The sequence below is a fragment of the Cupressus sempervirens genome, chromosome 9 (assembly GCF_028749045.1).
Source record: "Cupressus sempervirens isolate cs-2001-9-10 chromosome 9, ASM2874904v1, whole genome shotgun sequence".
Lineage (NCBI taxonomy): Eukaryota > Viridiplantae > Streptophyta > Pinopsida > Cupressales > Cupressaceae > Cupressus > Cupressus sempervirens.
In genome coordinates this window covers 343,290,248-343,310,315 of record NC_143126.1, presented here as the reverse complement: position 1 = coordinate 343,310,315, position 20,068 = coordinate 343,290,248, and the positions used below count along the sequence as shown (strand labels likewise).

At 33.9% G+C, this 20,068-nt stretch overlaps 1 protein-coding gene across 1 annotated transcript; it reads right to left on the bottom strand.

Moving 5' to 3' along the window:
* Positions 1-5,677: 5,677 nt before the first annotated feature.
* Positions 5,678-7,507, bottom strand: LOC149538729 (EPIDERMAL PATTERNING FACTOR-like protein 5). Its single transcript, XM_089800063.1, has 3 exons — positions 7,190-7,507; positions 6,314-6,360; positions 5,678-6,131 (listed from the first exon to the last, which is right to left on the bottom strand). Exons 1-3 carry the CDS (start codon positions 7,431-7,433, stop codon positions 5,910-5,912), a joined length of 513 nt encoding a protein of 170 aa, XP_089656189.1. The 5' UTR covers positions 7,434-7,507; the 3' UTR covers positions 5,678-5,909.
* Positions 7,508-20,068: the final 12,561 nt, after the last annotated feature.

The window sequence follows — 20,068 nt, the reverse complement described above, 5'->3', positions numbered from 1 at the left end:
ACACATATTTTGAAACGTTTTCATCTTCTTTCATTTTCATCTGATCAAATTGACCTTTGAGACTTTCACCTTTAGCTCTTCTTATGTTGTCATCTTCTCCATAGATTTTTTTCAGTTTGGTCGACATTGCATGAGCTGATTTGTAGTCTTTTACTTCATCAAATTCAGCATAACTAAGAGAAAATGCAATATCAATCATCATGATGTTATGCTTTTTTTTTTTAGCAATATCTTGAACTAATAATGCTCTATGGGAGTCTTATATCTAGCATCAAGATACTTACAAGCTAAATCAGTGATGATTGCTAGATGTAACCTCATAAGTCCTTTCCATGCTGCAAAGTTGTCTTTGTTCAACTTGGGAATCTCTCTTCTATAAGACATCTTGATCTTTATCTTAGGCCCTTGAAACCTTCTCTACAAGCACCAAAAGTTCTAATACTAATTTTTGGAAATATAAGAGTAACTGAGAGGGGAGGGGTGAATCAATTACAAAAAAATAAATTCTAGATCCTTTAGATGTTAGTACAAAATAATCTCTAAACCTAAACTTTGTTGATGCTCAACAAATACATAAAAATATTGTAACTTAGTAAATACTGAATATGCTCGACAAAAACTTATCATGAAAATCTTAAGATGTTATCTGTGACTACTTATTACGTTAACTTAGTTGCAAACACATAAAGGAAATAGCATGAACATATTTGACACCAAGATTTGATGTGGAAACCCAATTTGAAAAAAACCACCACTTGCAATTAGTTACTAATTTTCACTCTTCTAAAGTGATCCATGTTAGGAGTCAACCCTATTAAAGGTTACAAAACACACTGTTAGGTGTGACTATGTTAGAGGATTTAATCACCCTATTAGGAGTGGCCTTATTAGAGATCTTTAAACAATTCAATAAAACTAGCACCTTGTTAGAGGATATACATATAATTGTTAAGCCAACTCTGTTAAGATATTTAGATCACTACTACAATGCTTAGAGACTAAGAATGACATGACCTAATTTGGATGCAACTAAATTGCTGATTACAAATCTCAATTCTGGATTGTATACTTGATCCTTCTTGATTGAATATATCTTTTCAACTTCATGAGGATAAACTGATTTATCTTTCTTATTTGCTTCCTTTTAGCATCATTAGATCTTCAAAAAAATTCCATGCATTCACATACTTTACATACTTTCTAGCCCTCAACTTGACCTTTTATTTATATCTTTCATAATTTCAAGTCATCTCATATACAACTTAGAATAATTAATATTCATCTTCTCAGTTAGCTAGAACCAAAAAATAAATCAATTCAACTAAATATGCCAAAACAAGAAAATCCTTCATTAGTCGACCCTACTTGATAGACACTAACCCAGAAATGATATTTTTGTGTTAACTAGTGAACTTAGTCAACACTCCATACTTGCTAAGTTCCTTTCGTAATCGAGTGAGCTCTGTTAACACTAGTTCTATCCACCATTTTCTTCATTAACAGAGTGAGCTTAGTTAACGCTCATCTTTTGTAGACTTTCCTTTGACGCCCGAGTGAATTTGGTAGATATTGCCTTTTGAACTAGGTAAACTCTAGAACACTTGGTAGACACAAAAAATAGTCTTTAATGCCCGACTATGCTTAGCATACACTAACTAGTAATGATATTACATTTTGTATAACACCAAAGATAATACATAATTAATCAATTGTTCCAAAAAAATTCTTTGCAAGTGTAGGCTAAATCCATAGATCTACCACCCTACACCAAATTCACCAACCAAGGGCTTGGTACAAACTGCCTCACACTTCAGTGATCTATTTGCACACTCAAGAGCCCTGAGCTCTGATACCACCTAATGAAAGACAAATCCACATATGCCCCTAAATGAGGCAATGTAGTTTCTAGTAAATAAACATACAATAGAAAATGAACAAGAGGAATGAGATTCAGATGTAGAGAGACAATATTTCATATATTCAAATCAAGAAGCTTACATCCAAGCATGCCTAGCTATATGACCTTCCAAGTTATGGTCATTACAAAGAAGAATACATCTTTCAAAGAAGAACATATCTCTAGACTCAAATGTGAACTTCTATCTCCAAGGTACTCCACACGAAGACTCCTCAACTAAATCACTTCTCCATGCTTCACTACATCTCCCTCGTCAAACTATAATTGACTAAGAATCTACCCAAGACCCCTTTAAATACTTGCATAGACACAAGTCATCCTATTACAAATTACCAACTAAATAAGCCCTTACATTAAATGCATAACCAAGCCACATGCTGACTCTCAATAAATATTAAATATCTATCACAAAATTAAATGTAAAGGTTAGCTCCAACTAGAAAGTAAACAAAGACAACTCAGTCAAAGAAGGACCAAGACACAATTGACCATCAAAAGTATCGCTAGACTACTTGGCACATGAAAGAGCTCCGTCACCAAAGAACTTGATTAACATAGAACTTGGACAAAACCACAACTTGGTCAAAACTAGAACTTGGCACCAACAATAGCTCGATCAATACTAGAATTCTAACTCGATTGATAAAGGAACTCGACATCATCTGCATCTCACTCAGAAATAGTAACTCAAAAAAAACATGAACTCGGTGAACACTTAAATAATGTGACTCAGTTGATACTTGAACTCAGTCAAGGCTTTCGCTCAACCAACAGACAAAATCGACCAACTTGGCATATGAAAGATTGCTTAATCGATACTGAACAGAGTGAATTTTACTAGCATGCAACCACCACTTACTATAAATAGTAGGAAAGTTAAGGAAATAAGGATGCCCTTGCATCATTAACTCATTCAACACTATACAAAAATTAAATTTGTATTGTTTTTCCTCATATTAGGAAAAGCATAGAATGTGACACATCTTTTGAATTTTGATAAATTTATACCATTTTAATGTTATAACTTTTTTTCCAATCAATACATAAATCAACAATTAATAAGTAACTCCTTAAGAAAATAAGTAATAATTACTTTCTAAATTCATAATTTGACATAAATTATATTCATGAAGAAATAATAATTTTGTTACGAAACCCTTTTGATTTCATCAAATTCAGATGAAAAGTGATTTTTTTCATATCATTACTTTTTGGCACATACCCATTGCCTTTTGAAGGAGAATATTAATGAGGAAAAGACACATTTCCTCATCAAAAACTTTTAAAAATATGATGAATACATCAAACTAGTACAATTGTTATTACAAGTTAATGCGACAAATTGTAAGTATTACAAGATGTGATTATAGGCATGCTTTCTAGGTCTCTTGGTTCTTCTTCGTCTTTGTTTTCATCTTGTGTAGAGCCACCTAGTTTTCAAGAATGAGAATATTATAGGCAAAATCATGGGTGGTGAGCCCAAGAGACAGGAACCTAGAGCTTGTAACAAATGGAAGGAGGAACCACATGCTAGGGATCAACTATTGAAGGGAGGGATGAGTCCCTATCTTGAATGACTCTATGCTTTCGAACATGAGGTGACAATAAAATTCTTTAAGTTTTGGAAGGAGTACAATATCACCATGTATGGGGTCTTTTTTCCCCTTAACACCTATTTTATCTATGAGTTGTATTAGCGCTTATTTTACACTAGATGAAAGAAGAAGCAAGTACATTATTTTAATTTCATGTTCTTAAACCAATTTTGGTATAGGGATATACTTTTATTTCCCTATTTTATTCTACATTCCCTAAATAGGTGTATGACTAGCCATAGGAAGAAATATTCTCTCCATATCCTTCATGTAGGCCTCATCCTTGTTTTTTTTTGAGTAATGCAAATCTAGAACCCCTTCCTCAAGCCCAAAAATTAAAAAATGAAAGTGAGTCAGGGAGAAAAAGGTAAAACATCAACCAGTAAGAATAGAAAAGAAGAGGAGACTGAATATTTTGGGATGGAAACAGGGGATGAAGAAGAAGCCATGTCTACATGGGCAGGAGGATAGAGTTTCCAAAGATCTTTAGGGTGAAGAAGGTGATGGGATGGAAAGATGGGAGGATAGCAAAGAGTCCTCTCCTATTAAAAAATTATAAATTCCTCTACTTTAGGTAAAAATTTGAAGACATGAAAAGAGGAGAACAAGGAGAATCTAGCTTGAGAAGATGAAAAGGGAAAGAATATGAAAATGTCAGATTCCCATGTCATGAACATTGCAGGGTACTCAGTGTTGGAGTCAAAAGAGGAGCCTGTAGAGAAGAATATGAAGGAGAAGGAAGATTTTGTGTCCACTCCTAACCAGGGTGCTTAAAACAATATTGACAAGGTACAGGAGAAAGTGAAGGGCTCCATTTGTTTTGATAGATGGGTTTTTAATGAAATTAATGTCATTAAAGAGGCGGTGAGAAAAGAAGATAAAGATTTGTAGAAAGAGGTTAAGGCTTGAAAAAGGTTGGAAGATGGCATCCCAAGTCAAATTGAGGACTTGAAGAAAGTCATTGGGGATAGCAACACAAAAATCAAAGGGTTGGTATAGAAGCTTGTAGCTAGTAAAGGTAAAACACTCATAGATGGCATTGAGCTCAGGGTGAATTTGACTAGAGAGGATAAAGGACAACATGAGGAAGTTGTAGGAGGGCCTGGTAAAAGAACAAGCAAGAAACTGAACATGAGCAGAGCGATTGCTACATCAAAGAACATAGCAGAGCATCCAAAAGTAGCTAAGATCCAAGCAGCCAAACTTTTCAAGGAGTTTACCTAGCTCTCATTCTTTGTTTGTTTTTGCTATTTGTGTTTCAAGTATGATCCTTTTGCTATTTTTTTTGGTTTTGTTCTGGTCACTAGACTTTAATAGTCTAGAGTTTATAATATTTTATCATTTTTTCAGCATAGTTTTATTTTTGAACTTAAACACTTATATTTTGTAATTTAATACTATTGGGTTTCAGGTCCCTTCAAAACCTACTTTTACCTGAATCCAAAACACAAAATATTGATCACCCAAAATATATTTAGTTCTCCTCAATTAGATTGATGCATTCATGTCTTTAAATTTAAATTTGTCCCAATATAATGAGTTGACGATTGTGAGGTTGGCCCATAAATGTAAATGTGTCCCAAAATAAGCCAACAATCAAATAAAAGTAGAAACAACTAAAAGAAATGTGCACATAAATAAGTGTGAAAAATAAATATATAAGAAAACGATATTATTAAATGAAAAAATAATTAACTATATAAAAATGTGTGTACAAAATTGAAGATGAAAAATGAATAAACCTACAAATCAAATTGTAACACTTATCACTATACAGATGCATTAAAGATATTTTAATTAAAAAGAGCAGAACTACAAATTAACATTGGGAATGTTCATTTCCTTATAGATTCTTCTAGAATCCAATGTGAAGAAGTGATCTATGTTACTCAACAAAACTATTCAGAAGTCTGAGATTCCGGTCACCTAGGAAGCTTATTAGTGAATAAGGAACCCTATCCTCGTCCATAAATCACGATAGCGTAGCTGAAGCATAGGCGGGGAAGTGTGTACTAACCCTGAGAGGGAATATGGAGTTCAAATCATGGTTTACTTTGAGAAGTCTAAAGAAAATCGTACTGGGTATGTTGGTAAATGAAAAGTATGGAGAAAGAAATAGTAAGAGGTAAACTACGTCAAATCATTGGCACAGACACTGAAAAGATTTGCAGAAGAATCTTAAAATTACTTGCATGTAAACCGCAATATATGTCTTGTCTATGGTGGTATTTTACAATTGCTGGGCATTCTCTTCCCATACTAGTTGTACTCATTAAGATGGACGTAGACCACCCTTCTCTCAGTACTTTGTTCACTCACCTGACACTCAGAAAACTCTCTTTTTTCACTGTTTCTCTCTTTCATCTCTACAGAAGACAAAAACTCTCTTTCATCTATCAAGGCATGTAGAGCTTGTTCCCACATTTGCACCTCCAAGCTTCTGGATAGTACTCCAATGGCCGATTCCTCCCTGGGTGAATCGGCACCCGCACTGCCTTGCAAGGAACGCATCTCCCACACTTTGATTTGCATGATGGTGGGTGGGATCCCAGTCCACTCAGCCGCCTTGATCTTATATTCATTCCTAGTTCATCTCTTCTTCTTCCCAACAACACCACCTGGTACAAAACACACACTTTTTTATTTATATATGTACCCAATTGCTAAAAGTGATGATTCATTTGCTATTTCTATTATCCAAACCACAATCACTCTGTCATCCTTAAACAGACTTATTAACACTTTTAATTTAGGAATCAAGCTTTAGCTTGTGATGTTTAAGCTGTTGGCAGTTACTCACCTGCTCATGATCTTGTTCTCCGCCATTGAGAATCCTCATCGTTTGTGCTGTAAACACAGAAAATATACAAGCTCTCAGATAACCAAAAGAATTGCCCCTTCAATAATCATATTGATTTCCACTAAATTGTGGTGTGTTTAGATCATATTGTTTTCCACTAAATTGTAGGGTGTTAAGATCAGATTGTTGTTTTCTTTTAGCTCTCTTTTATCTTTAGATAGATCAGAGAATATGTAGATTAGATAATTGTTTGATGAATCATGGAGTCACATTGATGAAAGATTAAACACAATTTAATTTGAAAACAACCGCAATCAGCATGAATCATAATTAGGGTTTCTGGTATACTATGAGACACTACCTGTATTCAAAGTTTAGACTACCAAACCACGTGAGCATAAGCACAATGAAATCCAGCTCTTAGAAAACAAAAAACTAAAAAAATTTCATTCAATGATATCAGAATTTCACGAAATCTCACAAAATCTGCAATTCTGATCATTGTTGTTTCGGTATTAGACTGAGTTTCTTTATCGAATTAAGACTCACATACTATATAATCCATCAACTGAACTAGATTGCTCTCTTTAACTTTCTTCTATGCTATACTAAATCGTAGAATGTGTGAATGAGATTGGTCTCTTCATGGAATCTGATCCAAAACATTAATGGAAAACTTTACAACAAAAGTCCAAAACAAGACAAAGAATTATCTAGAATTAGGGTTTCTGAAATAGTATGAAACATGGCTTCTATGTCGTTTGGAAACTAGCACACCCACAAGGATGTAATCACAGTGCAATCTTCGATATTAATAATTAACGAACAATAGAAAAACTCAAGTTGAAAATTGATTGGCTATTTCTCTATACTTACTATGAGGCGGTGATGTGGCAAGCAGTGAAAATAGAATGAAGGCGGCTAGTGTTAGAGCCAAGGCAAGGGTAGGGCCAATCCGCTTGCTTGGGGAAGATTCATCACCATCTTGTGCATAAGCTCTATTAATGGCAGCCATGCGGCCCAATCGCTGTTCATCTGCTGCCAACATTTCTTGGAAGGGAGGGAGAAGGAGGAGAATGTGCGAATGAGAGGGAGAAAGGGGTATATAAGTTGCCCACATGGGGCAGGCATGTCATGGCAGTGCAGTGAGAAGGGGTTTGGGATTAAACCAAAACTCATTGAAGGGAAGGAGTCACATCGGGCAGCCCAAAATCAAAATAATTAAAGGGAAGCTTGGGCTTGAGGCGAGCAGGCTGTCTCCAATGGAGGGAACAGTGGGCTCAAGCTGGAAAGCAACGGATTGCAATAGTCTGTACTTGTGGGCTCCATTCTTGTTTCTCAGTACTTGTGTTTATTTTGCCACTTCCTCTTGTGGGTCATGGATTAAACAACAGACAAATTAGGCCTAGAGTAGCCGTGTATGCTTTGATTCATTCTGATGTGGAAAAAGAGATTTGTGTATGGCTTGATTCATTCTGATGTGGTGATGGGCGTTGACTGTAAATTGGATCTGTGATTCAAATTTTGGTTCAATGGATTCTTATAGTTTTGAGATTTTGAGTAGGATTATGATTGCCATTTTCATCTATTTTTAGGATTATGATTGTTGACTTTTCATAGCTTTATTTTTATGGTTTTTTTTTTTTAAAGCGTTTATTTAAATTGTTTATTTTTTCAGTTTTGTGTGGCATATTAATAATATCATGTGGGTTGGAGGGTCTAGATCTTATGAATTCATGTTTTATAACTATAAGTTTTTTATCAATTGAATGAGGACTCAATTCATTAATCTTTAGTTTTTTTTTTTTAAATAAAATAATGTTGAGAAATATAAAATGGTAGCAGCTAGAGATAGAATATTGCTGATGTAAAAAATTAATAAGAATAAAATACAATGAGAAATAAGATTGGAAACATCTTCCTTCTTCATAATGTAAAATATGATAGATTTGGATCTATCCACCAAAGAGTTGTGTCACTTACAATATAATTATAAGTGACACCAGAAACAAATTGTATAGCCACGTGATAAACTCATTGAATTAGTGATTGAAAATTCAAGTTTGATGGTTACATATTTATTTTTTGTAAAGGAATATTATTGTGGTTTGGACTAATTCTTGTCATTGTAGTTTTTTTCATATTTCTAGTATTTATATTTATATTTGTAAAAGGTGTTGATTCTGGTATAATGTTTGGTTCTTGATAAAGTAATGTTAGGAACATTTTTGGAGGCTTATTTTTGTAAATATTGAAATTATAAGTTGTCTTTATCAAGCTATCAAATCCTGTATTGGTTTTCTTCATAATATAGAAAATGATAGTTTAGTATTTATTCAATAGAAAAGTTGTGTCACTCACAATGCAATGAATTGGTGAGAGGTGAAATAAATTGTGTTAGTGACATCAAGCGTTGACTAAATTGGATTATTGATGGTAGGTCCGTATTGTCAAATTTTTGAATGGGACTATGATTGTGATTTCAAACAACTCCTATGATTGTGGTTTTTTCACAATTTTACTTGTTTATACACACACACACACAAAAAAAAAATATTTTTGTTTGATATAAAATTTATGATAAAGTAATGTTGAGAGACATTTTGGAGGCTTATGTTTGCAATTATTATAATTGTGAAGTACTTTTAGACCTTCTATTATTTTTCTTCATGTTTTAGAAAATGAACTTTGGTTTTTATTCAATAGAGAAGTGTCACTAACTATGTAATTGACATGTTAGAGGTGACATAATTTGTATAAATGATGTGATAAGCCTTGATCAATTATTATGATTTTAATTAATACTTGTGATATGATTTTAACTAATATTTGTGATTTTGATTTTTGTCATGGTTCTAGTTTTTATATTTATATTTATTAGAAGTGCTTATTTTTGTTTGATATTTGGCTCAATAGACTAATGTTGGGAAATATTTTTGGAGTCTGTTAATGTAATTAATGCAATTGTGAAGCTTTTTGAAGTTGTTTGTGAAGTTTTTTGAAGTTGTTAAATCTTCTATTGCTTTTTTTCATAATGTAGAAATGATTGTTTAATATATTTAGTAGTTGGCTAATGGGTGGGGAAAGAAATTGTGAAGTGATATGATAAGCATTGACGAATTTGGGTGAGTGATTGAAAATTTGCTTTGATAAGTCCCTATTGTTTTGTGTTTTAACTAGGACCATGAATTTGTTTTTTTTAACACTTCCATTTTTATGTTCATGTTGATATTTATACAGAGATTTTATTTTTGTTTGGTGTTTAATTTTAGTTAAATTAATGTTAAGGAGTATTTGTGCGGGATTGTTTTGAAATATTGTGGTTGTGAAGTTTCATTATCAATTCAATTATATTATATTTTTAATAATGTATAAAATAATTTAGTAATTTTCCAATAGATTTTGTGCCACTCAAATGTAATTGATGTGTGAGAGGAGAAATAAAGTATGTAAGTGATGTGATAAGTGTCAATTAAATTGAATTAATGGTCGATAATTTGTGTTGATGGGTTTATATTCTTTTGATTTTCTACACAAGAGTTTGATTCTTGATTTTTCATAGTAAATTACTTTTTTAATGTTTATATATGTAGAAAGTGTTTAGTTTTGCTTCATGATTTATTCTTCATAAACAAATGTCAGAAGAACAATTTTGGAGGCTTTTGTCGCAATTATTGTAATTGGAAAATTTCCTAATAAAATTGTCAAATTGTGTATTCTTTTTCTTAATCATGTTGAAAATGATATTTTAGAAGTTCTATTTGTTTAATATGAAAGTTGTATCACTCATAATGCATTAAATAGACAAGAGGGGAAACAAATGTTTACATGATGTGATCAACATTACAAAATTGGATTATTCATTGAAAATTTTGGCCAATAGATTATATTCTTTTGATCTTTTGAGGATGACAATGATTGCGATTTTGATATTTTTTTTTTTGTTTTCTAAACATTCTATCATTTTTTATTAATGTGCATAACTATATAAAGTGCTTATTTTTTATAAAGTAAAGTTAGGAACATTTTAAGAGGCTTATTTTTTGAGGCATAGAAATTGTGAAGTTTATTTATCAAACTATCAGATCTTGTGTTTTTTCTTCATAATGTAAAATATGATAGGTTAATATTTATTCAATACAGAAGTTATTATCACTCACAATGTAACTTATAAGTGAGAGGGGGAATAAATTTTTTAACTGATGTGATAAGGATTGAGTAAAGATGATTAATGATTCTAGAAAAAATACATCAATGGATTTACATTTTATCTTTTTGATTTAAATTTGATCAATTATTGTGATTCATACTTTTTAAGATGACATTATATCTATATAAAGTGTTTATTTTTTTTTGGTGCTTGGTTTTCATAAACCAATGTTAGGAATTTTTAGAGGCTTGCTTTGATATCATTGTAATTCTAAAGCTTCTTGTAAAATGTTAAATATTGTATTTGTTTTTCATAATGTAGAAAATGATAGTTTAATATTTATTCAATATAAAGGAGTCATTTGCAAAATTCAATTTCAACATGGCTTCTAAGGGAAATCAGGGAAGATCAGGCATATGTGTTGTGATAAGGGATCATGTGAGCTATTTTAAAAGCATCATATTCTAGAGTGTTTGATGGGTTAAACAACTAGCACTAGTACATTTGAGGTCATTTTTCGACCACTAATGGTCAAAATTTTGACCCAATTTTTGACCAAATCTCGACCAAGTTCGACCAACCCATTGGTCAATAATTTTTTGGTTAATAATTTTGAGCAACCTATTGGTCAAAACCTTTGAAACATGTTGGCACAAGTTTTGCAAATCATTGGTCAAAATTTTGACCAATGCTTGGCCGAAAACTGCCATGTATTGGTCAAAAATAGCCAAGCATTGGTCAAAATGTCGACCAATGCTTGGTAGAAAATTGCCAAGCATTGGTTGAAATTTTGACCAATGATTGGTCAAAAAAACCAAGCATCGGTTGAAATGTTGACCAATGCTTGGTAGAAAATTGCCAAGTATTGGTTGAAATTTCAACCAATGATTGGTCAAAAATAGCCAAGCATTGGTCAAAATTTTGACCAATGCTTGGTCAAATTTTTTTTAGCCCTACACTTGTTGAGGCCCACTTCAAAAATGGCCCTCCTTGTGAAATTTTTGTCTAAAGCCTTTCTAATGAGATAATGTGTTATGAGCTCTTCATCAGTGGGATGGAACGTGAATCCAGGAGGCAATTGTGCATCACCCATATCATGACTATAACTAAAGTTAAGAGCCTCTATTATTGAATTCTCTTCCCTATTACCATTCTTGAAGTGGACCTCAACAAGTGTGAGCCTCAGGGAGGGTTCAATTCCCTCCTTTATTATTCACTATGCGTATAATCCCACACACCCATTTGATCCTGAATGATGATATGTACTGAATGCTGAGTGTTTGTGCTGAATGCTCCAAAACCATCCATTTCATGCCTTCAATTGTACACAATGTCTTTCTAGTTTCTTTCTACTCGCACGCCCATTTCATTTCATATGATCATCTAAAAATTGTGTCACTCTAAGCTCTCAACTGTTTCCTCTTGATTGATCATCTCATAATTGTTGAATGAGAGCTTTGGGATAAGCTATAGGCATCCATCAAAGCATAAATGATTTTATTAGACGGTGTAGATGAAGTAGTAGCATTTACCTTGGGAGACATGCTTGCAAAATGGAAGCATAGATAAGTCATGTGAACTATTTGACAGGATGCCTGAACGTAATGTGGTCATCAAAAGCCATGGTTGTTGGATATGCACAAAATAGATATATTGAGAGAATATATTTTTTGAATTTGCAACTACCCTAGTAGACATGCCTACAAAATGTGGAACCATAGGTAATGCGTTTGAACTATTTTATTGATTGCCTCCATGAAATGTCGTCTAATGGCAAGCCAATATTGCAGGATATGCATATTGATTTGTTGAATATATCCAGATGATGTAGTGACATTCTTGTTACTGCAACCAATGCCACATGTATAAAACTAGGATTCCAACTCTTGTTGAGGTTGTAAATTATGTTGAACATAGTCTCAAGCCATAATAGTTTTCTATCTACCAAAATTAGAAAGAGAATCATACAAACTTGTACGAGCTCTTTGTATTTTCTTTGATATGATATTTAGGAAAAGGATGAGAAACAAAACTCTAAATAAGTAGGCAAGCTCTCCATGTGCTCTACACCCCATAGGTAAATCTACTCTAATAAAAGAGGCAATCAAAAACCAATTCACCTTGCATTTGTAACCTTGGGTAGGCTCTTAGCAACATGCTCACATTGAACCTTTGACATAAAGGAGAAATAGACATGCTCATAACCCTCAGGAAGGCTTTCTTAGATAAGAAGTTTTTGAGTAGACACAAATCCTCAATAATAATGCTGCTGCGATTTTCTTGTTTAAATCCAAACAAAGTTGTATTATCTTGGGTAGAGGAGATTATTGTTGTTTGTGGTTAAGGATCCTTTAGGTCAGTAGAATCACATACAAACTAGATGTGACATTGCAGTAAGCAAACTGTAATAAGAGCTAGGAGCTTGCCTAGTGATTAGGGCTCGAGACTAGACACTACATGAAGCATTTGTAGGCATTTGAGTCTAAAGTGTCAGCAGCACAAAATCAAACTGAAAAGGAAACTTGGTGAATAAAACTAAATAAAAATAGTCCTCTTGAGTAAATATCAACATTGTATGAACAATACCATTACAGTGCACTATACTTGGTACAAATTAATTGTTGGCTAAGTCCCATGACATAAACCCACTTTTTACAAATTCACACAGGTATAAACCCATTCATTGTGGGAAAGTAGAAAGAAAACCTAAAGTGCTAGTGATGCAAACAAAAGTATCTAGCATCCAATTAGGCAATTCACCTTGAACATCCATCCAAGTTGCTCAACACACTCCATAACAAGTTGTTGGTGTGCTAAAACTTTTCTACTCTTCATAATTCTTACAATTGATGCATCAATTGCATAACATCTATCTTTATCCACATCCTCAATCACCTTTTTTTCCTCATCCACTGGTTAAGAATTGGCCCTACATCAGAGATTTTGGTGCTTGATCACGAGATTGAGAAGTGTGAAGACAAGAACAATGAGACTGCAAGGTTCTCAAGGTTAAGCACTTGCCACTTGTTGAATAAAGGAAGCACCTTGTGGTCTAGCAACCCACATGAAGTACCCAATTAAGAGGAGCCTACTAGAGAGTTGGTCAGCACATTCTTTTTCATTGTTGAGATATTTTAGAAACCTAGAACCCCAAATAGTAAATAAAAGCAAACAAAAAAATTCAAGACCATTTAAGCTTTACCCAATAATAATAGCCCAGGAGTCCAAGAACAGCATTTGACTACAAGGGTGGTGACGAGAAGTGTGGGGTAGCATCCCTTCAAACCATATAAATTCTTCTATAGTTCATGTTTTGAATGCCATAAAAACCTATAATTAACATTAGAATCCATGGTTTGAATAATATAAAGTCTTAGAATCAATACAAAATCCATGGTTTGATTGCTATGAAAACTTAGGACTGGTACTAAATTTCATGCTTTGAATGCAATAAAGAATCAGAGTAGTCATATAATGTTTTGTAACTCAACAGATTAAATGTGTTTAGTAATTACTAGTTGTGATGTAACAAGATGTGCATGAACCTACAATGTTCATCAAACCAATGGCAATCATCTCTTTATTGCCATCAATATTGTAGTTCTTGAACAATGAAAAAGTTCTACCAACTACTATTCCTTCCTGCATGGGACTCATTTAAATCAGCCAAAGGTAATAAATTACCATCCAATGAACATAATTCAAGGGATTAGCTCTTACAATGAGTGTGATGATGCTAATTATCAGTCCTGCCTTCACAAGGGTCTTTAAATATTTGGCCTCGAAAATAAAGAATTCAACGGTCAATGGGTTCAAACCGCTTTTTAAGTGACCAACCTATTTCAAGCCACCCACAAAAACATTAACAAAAGAAACATGCATTTTAGGACCAGAAAATCATGTTTAGAATGGAAATTAGACATAATATCAAACAAATTGTTCCATACCCATCGTGTCTCAAACTCGCTAAATAACTAGTATCTTTTGGGTAGTGATACTGAACATGTATAGATCATAATAATAAGTGATTTGATAAGTGATTCATTCTACCATACTTAGACATGAGTGAATTGAACACATTGTGCATAAACAAATACAAGACAATATAGAATAGTTGTTGATAGAAACTCATACAATCTCAACTCCATGTTTATCAGCATGTGTAGCAAACACTAGCACGCTACTAAGAATTACAGATGTTAGAGGAGTAGCTATTGATATCCAGAAGAGCTTAGGATTTTTCTTACTCCGTTAGATCAACCCACAAGAATGAAAAAATAGATCAACACCATATCACACATCAGTCATTCCATGTTGTTTCTTCTTGTCGTTATGAAGGCTAGGTATTATATGGATAGAAAAATGAAAGAGAATCACGAAGTTATGTTATAATACTAACAATTTGATGAGTGATGAGTAGGAAAGAGAGAAATGATATTCCTAGCACTATGGTCTCCCACCTCCACTGCACATCAATATAATTACAAGAAGAAAATAACAATAAGTTGGCAATATACTTTATTCAAGAATGAATTCTTTACTCTAGATGTATTCAAATCATGAGGTTGCTGATTCATTGCATATAAACATACCTTGTGAGTTTGTCCCCATACTGATCTCATGTCAGATGCTATGTTTGTCTCTATAGTAAAATGTTGAAGACCAAGAATTCCTTTTAGCTGTTGGAGAGAAACAACAGTGGCTGCTCCAGCCATGAAACCCATGATAGTTGCATGCGATAGAAAGTCTATAATGAATCCCAACTTGTAGTAGAATCATAAATGATGTGACACATACTATTAGTGACCAAAATCCAACTGTTTGGATCCACTAAAAAAGATTCTAGTGTTGTCCATGAACTTTAAATAGTTATATAAATCAGTATGACTTTCTCATGCCATCCCAAATAAGCAAAATTATATAACTAAAAATAGAAATCTGGGACTTGTTAAAACCATTGAATTACATGAGTTTTTAGTGCAAGCCTCCCACTCAATTATGTACAGTCACATGTATCTTCTCTATAAAATAAGAATCCTATGAAGGAAATACATTGAGAGGCTTGCATAGTGACAATATTGCATTATTAGACATGTAAATCATCAACTTAAAAATGCCCATGCTTGCTTGAAAAATCCCAGCAAAGAATGTTGCAGTCAAGGCCAAGTGCAAAGCCGGTTGAGGATTTTGTGTTAGGGAGACCTCCTTGGCAATAAATTATCCTATAAGAAGTGACACAATCACCAATGATCTATAAGATGGTTTATAGCCTCTTCCAAATCACTTGAGAAACTCTAAGATTAGAACAAATGCAAAAGGCAATCTATGTGATACCCTTCTAGAAATAATATATGATAGCCACTCTACGAATTCTATTAGCAAAGAGTTATACCATTTGACATTTCCTCCATTTCTTTTCCCTTGGTTGCTTGGGTACAATCTCATTGCTCTTCAATTACTTCAATAGAGGGATTTCCCATCTGTCAGTAACTACATATGTTAATTAAGGAGTTGATGTTAACAGCATCAATCATGTAGAAGCTCCAAAAGCAATACTAACTCAGACTTAGAATGTGCTATGACATGCATATTTTAGTTTTCAATAGAAAATATTATCAATCAAAGCCTTACTTTCTATGGGGGGTCATTGTCTAGTTCAACAACTCCTTCATTGTCAAGTTCAATGTCTGATTCAACAATCTCATCATCACTGATGTTTTCTTCTGGCACTTTTGGTGTAGCACTTGAAGTACCAAATTGTTCATCTAGATCTATATAATCATCACTTTCATCCTTGAAAGTACTTTTTTGGAGCACATTTTAAAGAAATTCAGTTTAAAAAACTACAAACATTTTGGATTCTCATGAACTTTATAATTCAGATCAGTATAAAACTCCATAGAAACTGATAAAATTGATTCAACACATGCTTGCTTTGTTATAATTCCTACCTGAAACTCCTTGGAAAAACACTAGTGAGTTCTCAGGTGAGAATAAAGTTAAATATGGGAACCAATTTTTATTTAGAAAACTAACTAATACATCGCAACATGTACACAAAAGAAAACTTCAAAAGCACAAATACGAACAAAGATGTTTGGAGTACAAACATATGATATTAAGATATTTTATAAACTGTAATTCTAATATAAACTTGCCTACTAAATCATAATATGCTTGTTTGCCTCAAAAACACACAGCTAAATCCTAATAGTAAGATCACGATTTGATTTCTTGTGTAAAATATCTCCTACTTATCAAGCTTCAAATATCTTAATCTTTTTCTACTTTACTTCTTCCAGTAATGCTTGAGAATTCAGTGGGACTTAAGTGTTTCAATTTGAAACAAGTACAAATTTCTTGATATCTAAGTGTCCAAGTCATTTACTATAGTCTACACTAATGCAATGTCTTTGTTCCTCGTATATTTTGCCTAAGAATTTAATTAAACTAACTAATTAAATATCAAATTGTCTTGATATTACTGATATTCTTTCATTCCATTACTGAGTTTCTTTCATTCCATCTGTCTCATATGATGATTATCAGGAGAATTTTCCAATAGAATTTAAAGGTTTTCTTTCAATTTTCAATGTCTATCCTTCTATAAGGGACTTAGTAAATTTGGACAAGGTCCTTTCTAGGTTCAAGTATTTTCACAAAGAGGAACATGAGAAAAATTTGGTCATTGAGGGGGGGTTCTAGATACTTCTATGCTGTGCAAACAATATTAACTATTTAAGTTATACAAGGCTTGAATCACCTTACAAGAAGGACCTTATTGAGGTTTTCTACTACTGCTTTAAGTCACAAACCCAATTAATAGGATCCTATGGTCCCTCATGCAGAATGATGAGTTCACTGTCGATTTGACTTACAATTCTTTTCTTAAGGTTGCTATAGACACTACTTATTGGAAAAAATTGTGGAAAATCTAACCCATCCACAAAGTGAATTTATTCTAGTGGATTGTGTTGCATGGTAAATATCTTATGCTAGACAACCTTGCCAAATGTTTGTTTAGTCTAGCCAATAGATGCAACCTTTTTTTGAAGGAAGAGAAAAGGATCAACCACCTCTTTTTGCAGTGTGAATGCTTCATTTTTATTTAATAACTCATCCTAAACAATCTCAACCTCCCTAGGTTATTCAATGAGAAAATACAATAATTTACTAATGGATAATATTTCCCCTCATAGCACCTTTTTCTCCAACTTCTTTGACAACAATTCCCCCTTGCCCCCAATTGTAAGAACCCCAAATAGGCTCTATGCTGATCACTGTTTGTTTCCCTGGGTGTAATAATTGTTTTTGGTTTGTTTTGAATGTTTTAAGCTATTTTTGGGTTTTTGAGTTGATGAAAAGAAAATACAAATATTGAAAACTAATCTACCTCAAATTATAACTCAAATCTGATTATAATGCTAATCAAATTCATTTATTCAGATGGCTCCTAATGTTTGTACAATACTTATTGCTGGAAGTATACATTAAAAATATCATCATTAATAGTTGAAAAAAACCTGATTTTTGTCTTCGATACACAACCACGCTACTGGTTGCTTCCTCCTTGGGTAGCGCCTATCAAAAACCGCAATATTAAATCTCTAATTTTTAATTCACTATAGCGCTGTACTGTTCACAGCACTGTAGCTGCTGTTATAACCCCTTCCAACCTGTAAACAGAGTCATCCACTTTTTCCCTACTGAAACACAATATTGACTCCAGAATGAAGTCAACTCATAGGCAAAATTCAAGTGATATTTCACACCCTCAAATTGCATCAACTCTAAAGATACTACGTTCTCCACAGTCTGAATTCTTCTTAAACTTGTAGAAACCCTTGTTGCCACAACTTCAAGAAATTTCACAAGGCAAAGTTTTTAAGCAATTCTCATAACCTGCTCTTGAAGGAAGACGAGGTTTGTTTATAAGGACTCCTCAACTCCAGAATGAGTCTCCACACTCAATGTGGGATAAAAGATATAATAATAACATAAAAAATGTTATTACATTAAAACTTAGAAAACCCCTTTTAATTTTTGCATAAGCTTGGACCCACAATTAATTGAAACGATGGCCCCTTTTATGATATCATGACCCTCACTTAAGTTATATATTATAACTTAACAATATAGGCTCAAAACCAATAATGTTTATTTTAACTAAATAAACATTAATATCTCCATTATTACTCAACATTTTTGAATGTCGTTTGGACTGGGAGCTAACATGATAGAACTGCATATGACCATACCCCTTTTCTAAAAATAGCAGGGGTCTATCTTTATAACTCCAAAATTGCTAAAATAGCCTGACAAGCCAAACTCAAAGGAAAACTCATCATAAACAAACTCTAGCAACCCAGAAGAGTACTCTGCTCTGGTCCTTGGAGGATCTCCACACCAAGGTGACCCTCTATCCAATCTTATTAGCCTACGAGGGTCTCTGATAGGCTAATCACCAGCTAAAGTGATGTCTCTAGCTAGAAGGGGACATCACAGTCCGCCCTCCTTGAAATTGCTTGTCCTCAAGCAATCTCAACTCTGGATGCTGTAAAATCTCCTCGCTCTCCCAAGTAGCATCCTCTACTGGAAAATCCTTCCACTTCACCAAATATTCTCGGATGGTACGTTTCCTCAAGTTCCTCTCTCTAAAATCAATGATAGCCTCCGGTATCAAAACAAGTTTTCCCTCATCATCCAGGGGTGGTAGTACTGTAGAAGGCACAATATGATGCCCTAGCGCCTTTTTGAGGCGTGACACATGAAAAACATTGTGCACCTTGCTCTCCGTCAGCATGTCTAACTCATAAGCCACCTCTCCCACTTTCCTGATAATCCTAAATGGACCATAGTATCATGGCTTGAGTTTCTCGGCACCACTCTTCTTGAGAGTGGATTGACGGTAAGGCTGCAACATAAGATAAACCATGTCTCCAACCTCAAAAGTCCGCTCAGTCCTCTTCTGATCTGCATACTGCTTTTGCTGATTTTGAGCCTTAGTTAGATTATCCTTGAGAGTCTTAACAAGGTCTTGACTCTCCTGTAACAAATCACCTGCACTGGGCACTCTACTGTCACTCAAAAGTAGATCCATAAAATTGGGTGCCTCATACCCATACAGGGCCATAAAGGGTGACATCTGAATAGACATGTGATAAGTGGTATTGTAGCAATACTCACAAAGATAAATCCACTTTACCCATGCCCTTTGTTGCCCTGCTATATAATTTCTGAGATATCCCTCCACCCATTTGTTTACTATCTCTATTTGACCATCTGTCTGAGGGTGGTAGCTAGTACTCGAAGTGAGCTCTGTTGCACACACCCTGAATAGCTCCTGCCAAAAATGACTCATAAACCTGCTGCCTCTGTCACTTACAATGCTCTGAGGTAAGCCATGTAATCTGAATATCTCTTTGAAGAACAACTCTTCCACCTATGTAGCAGTGTATGTAGCAGTGATCAGAAAGAAGTGTGCAAACTTTGTAAGGCGATCCACAACCACATATATGCAGTCTCTACCTTGGGCTCTAGGCAGTCCTGTGATGAAGTCCATAGACAAACACTCCCACTTCCTATCAAGAATCGGAAGTGGCTGA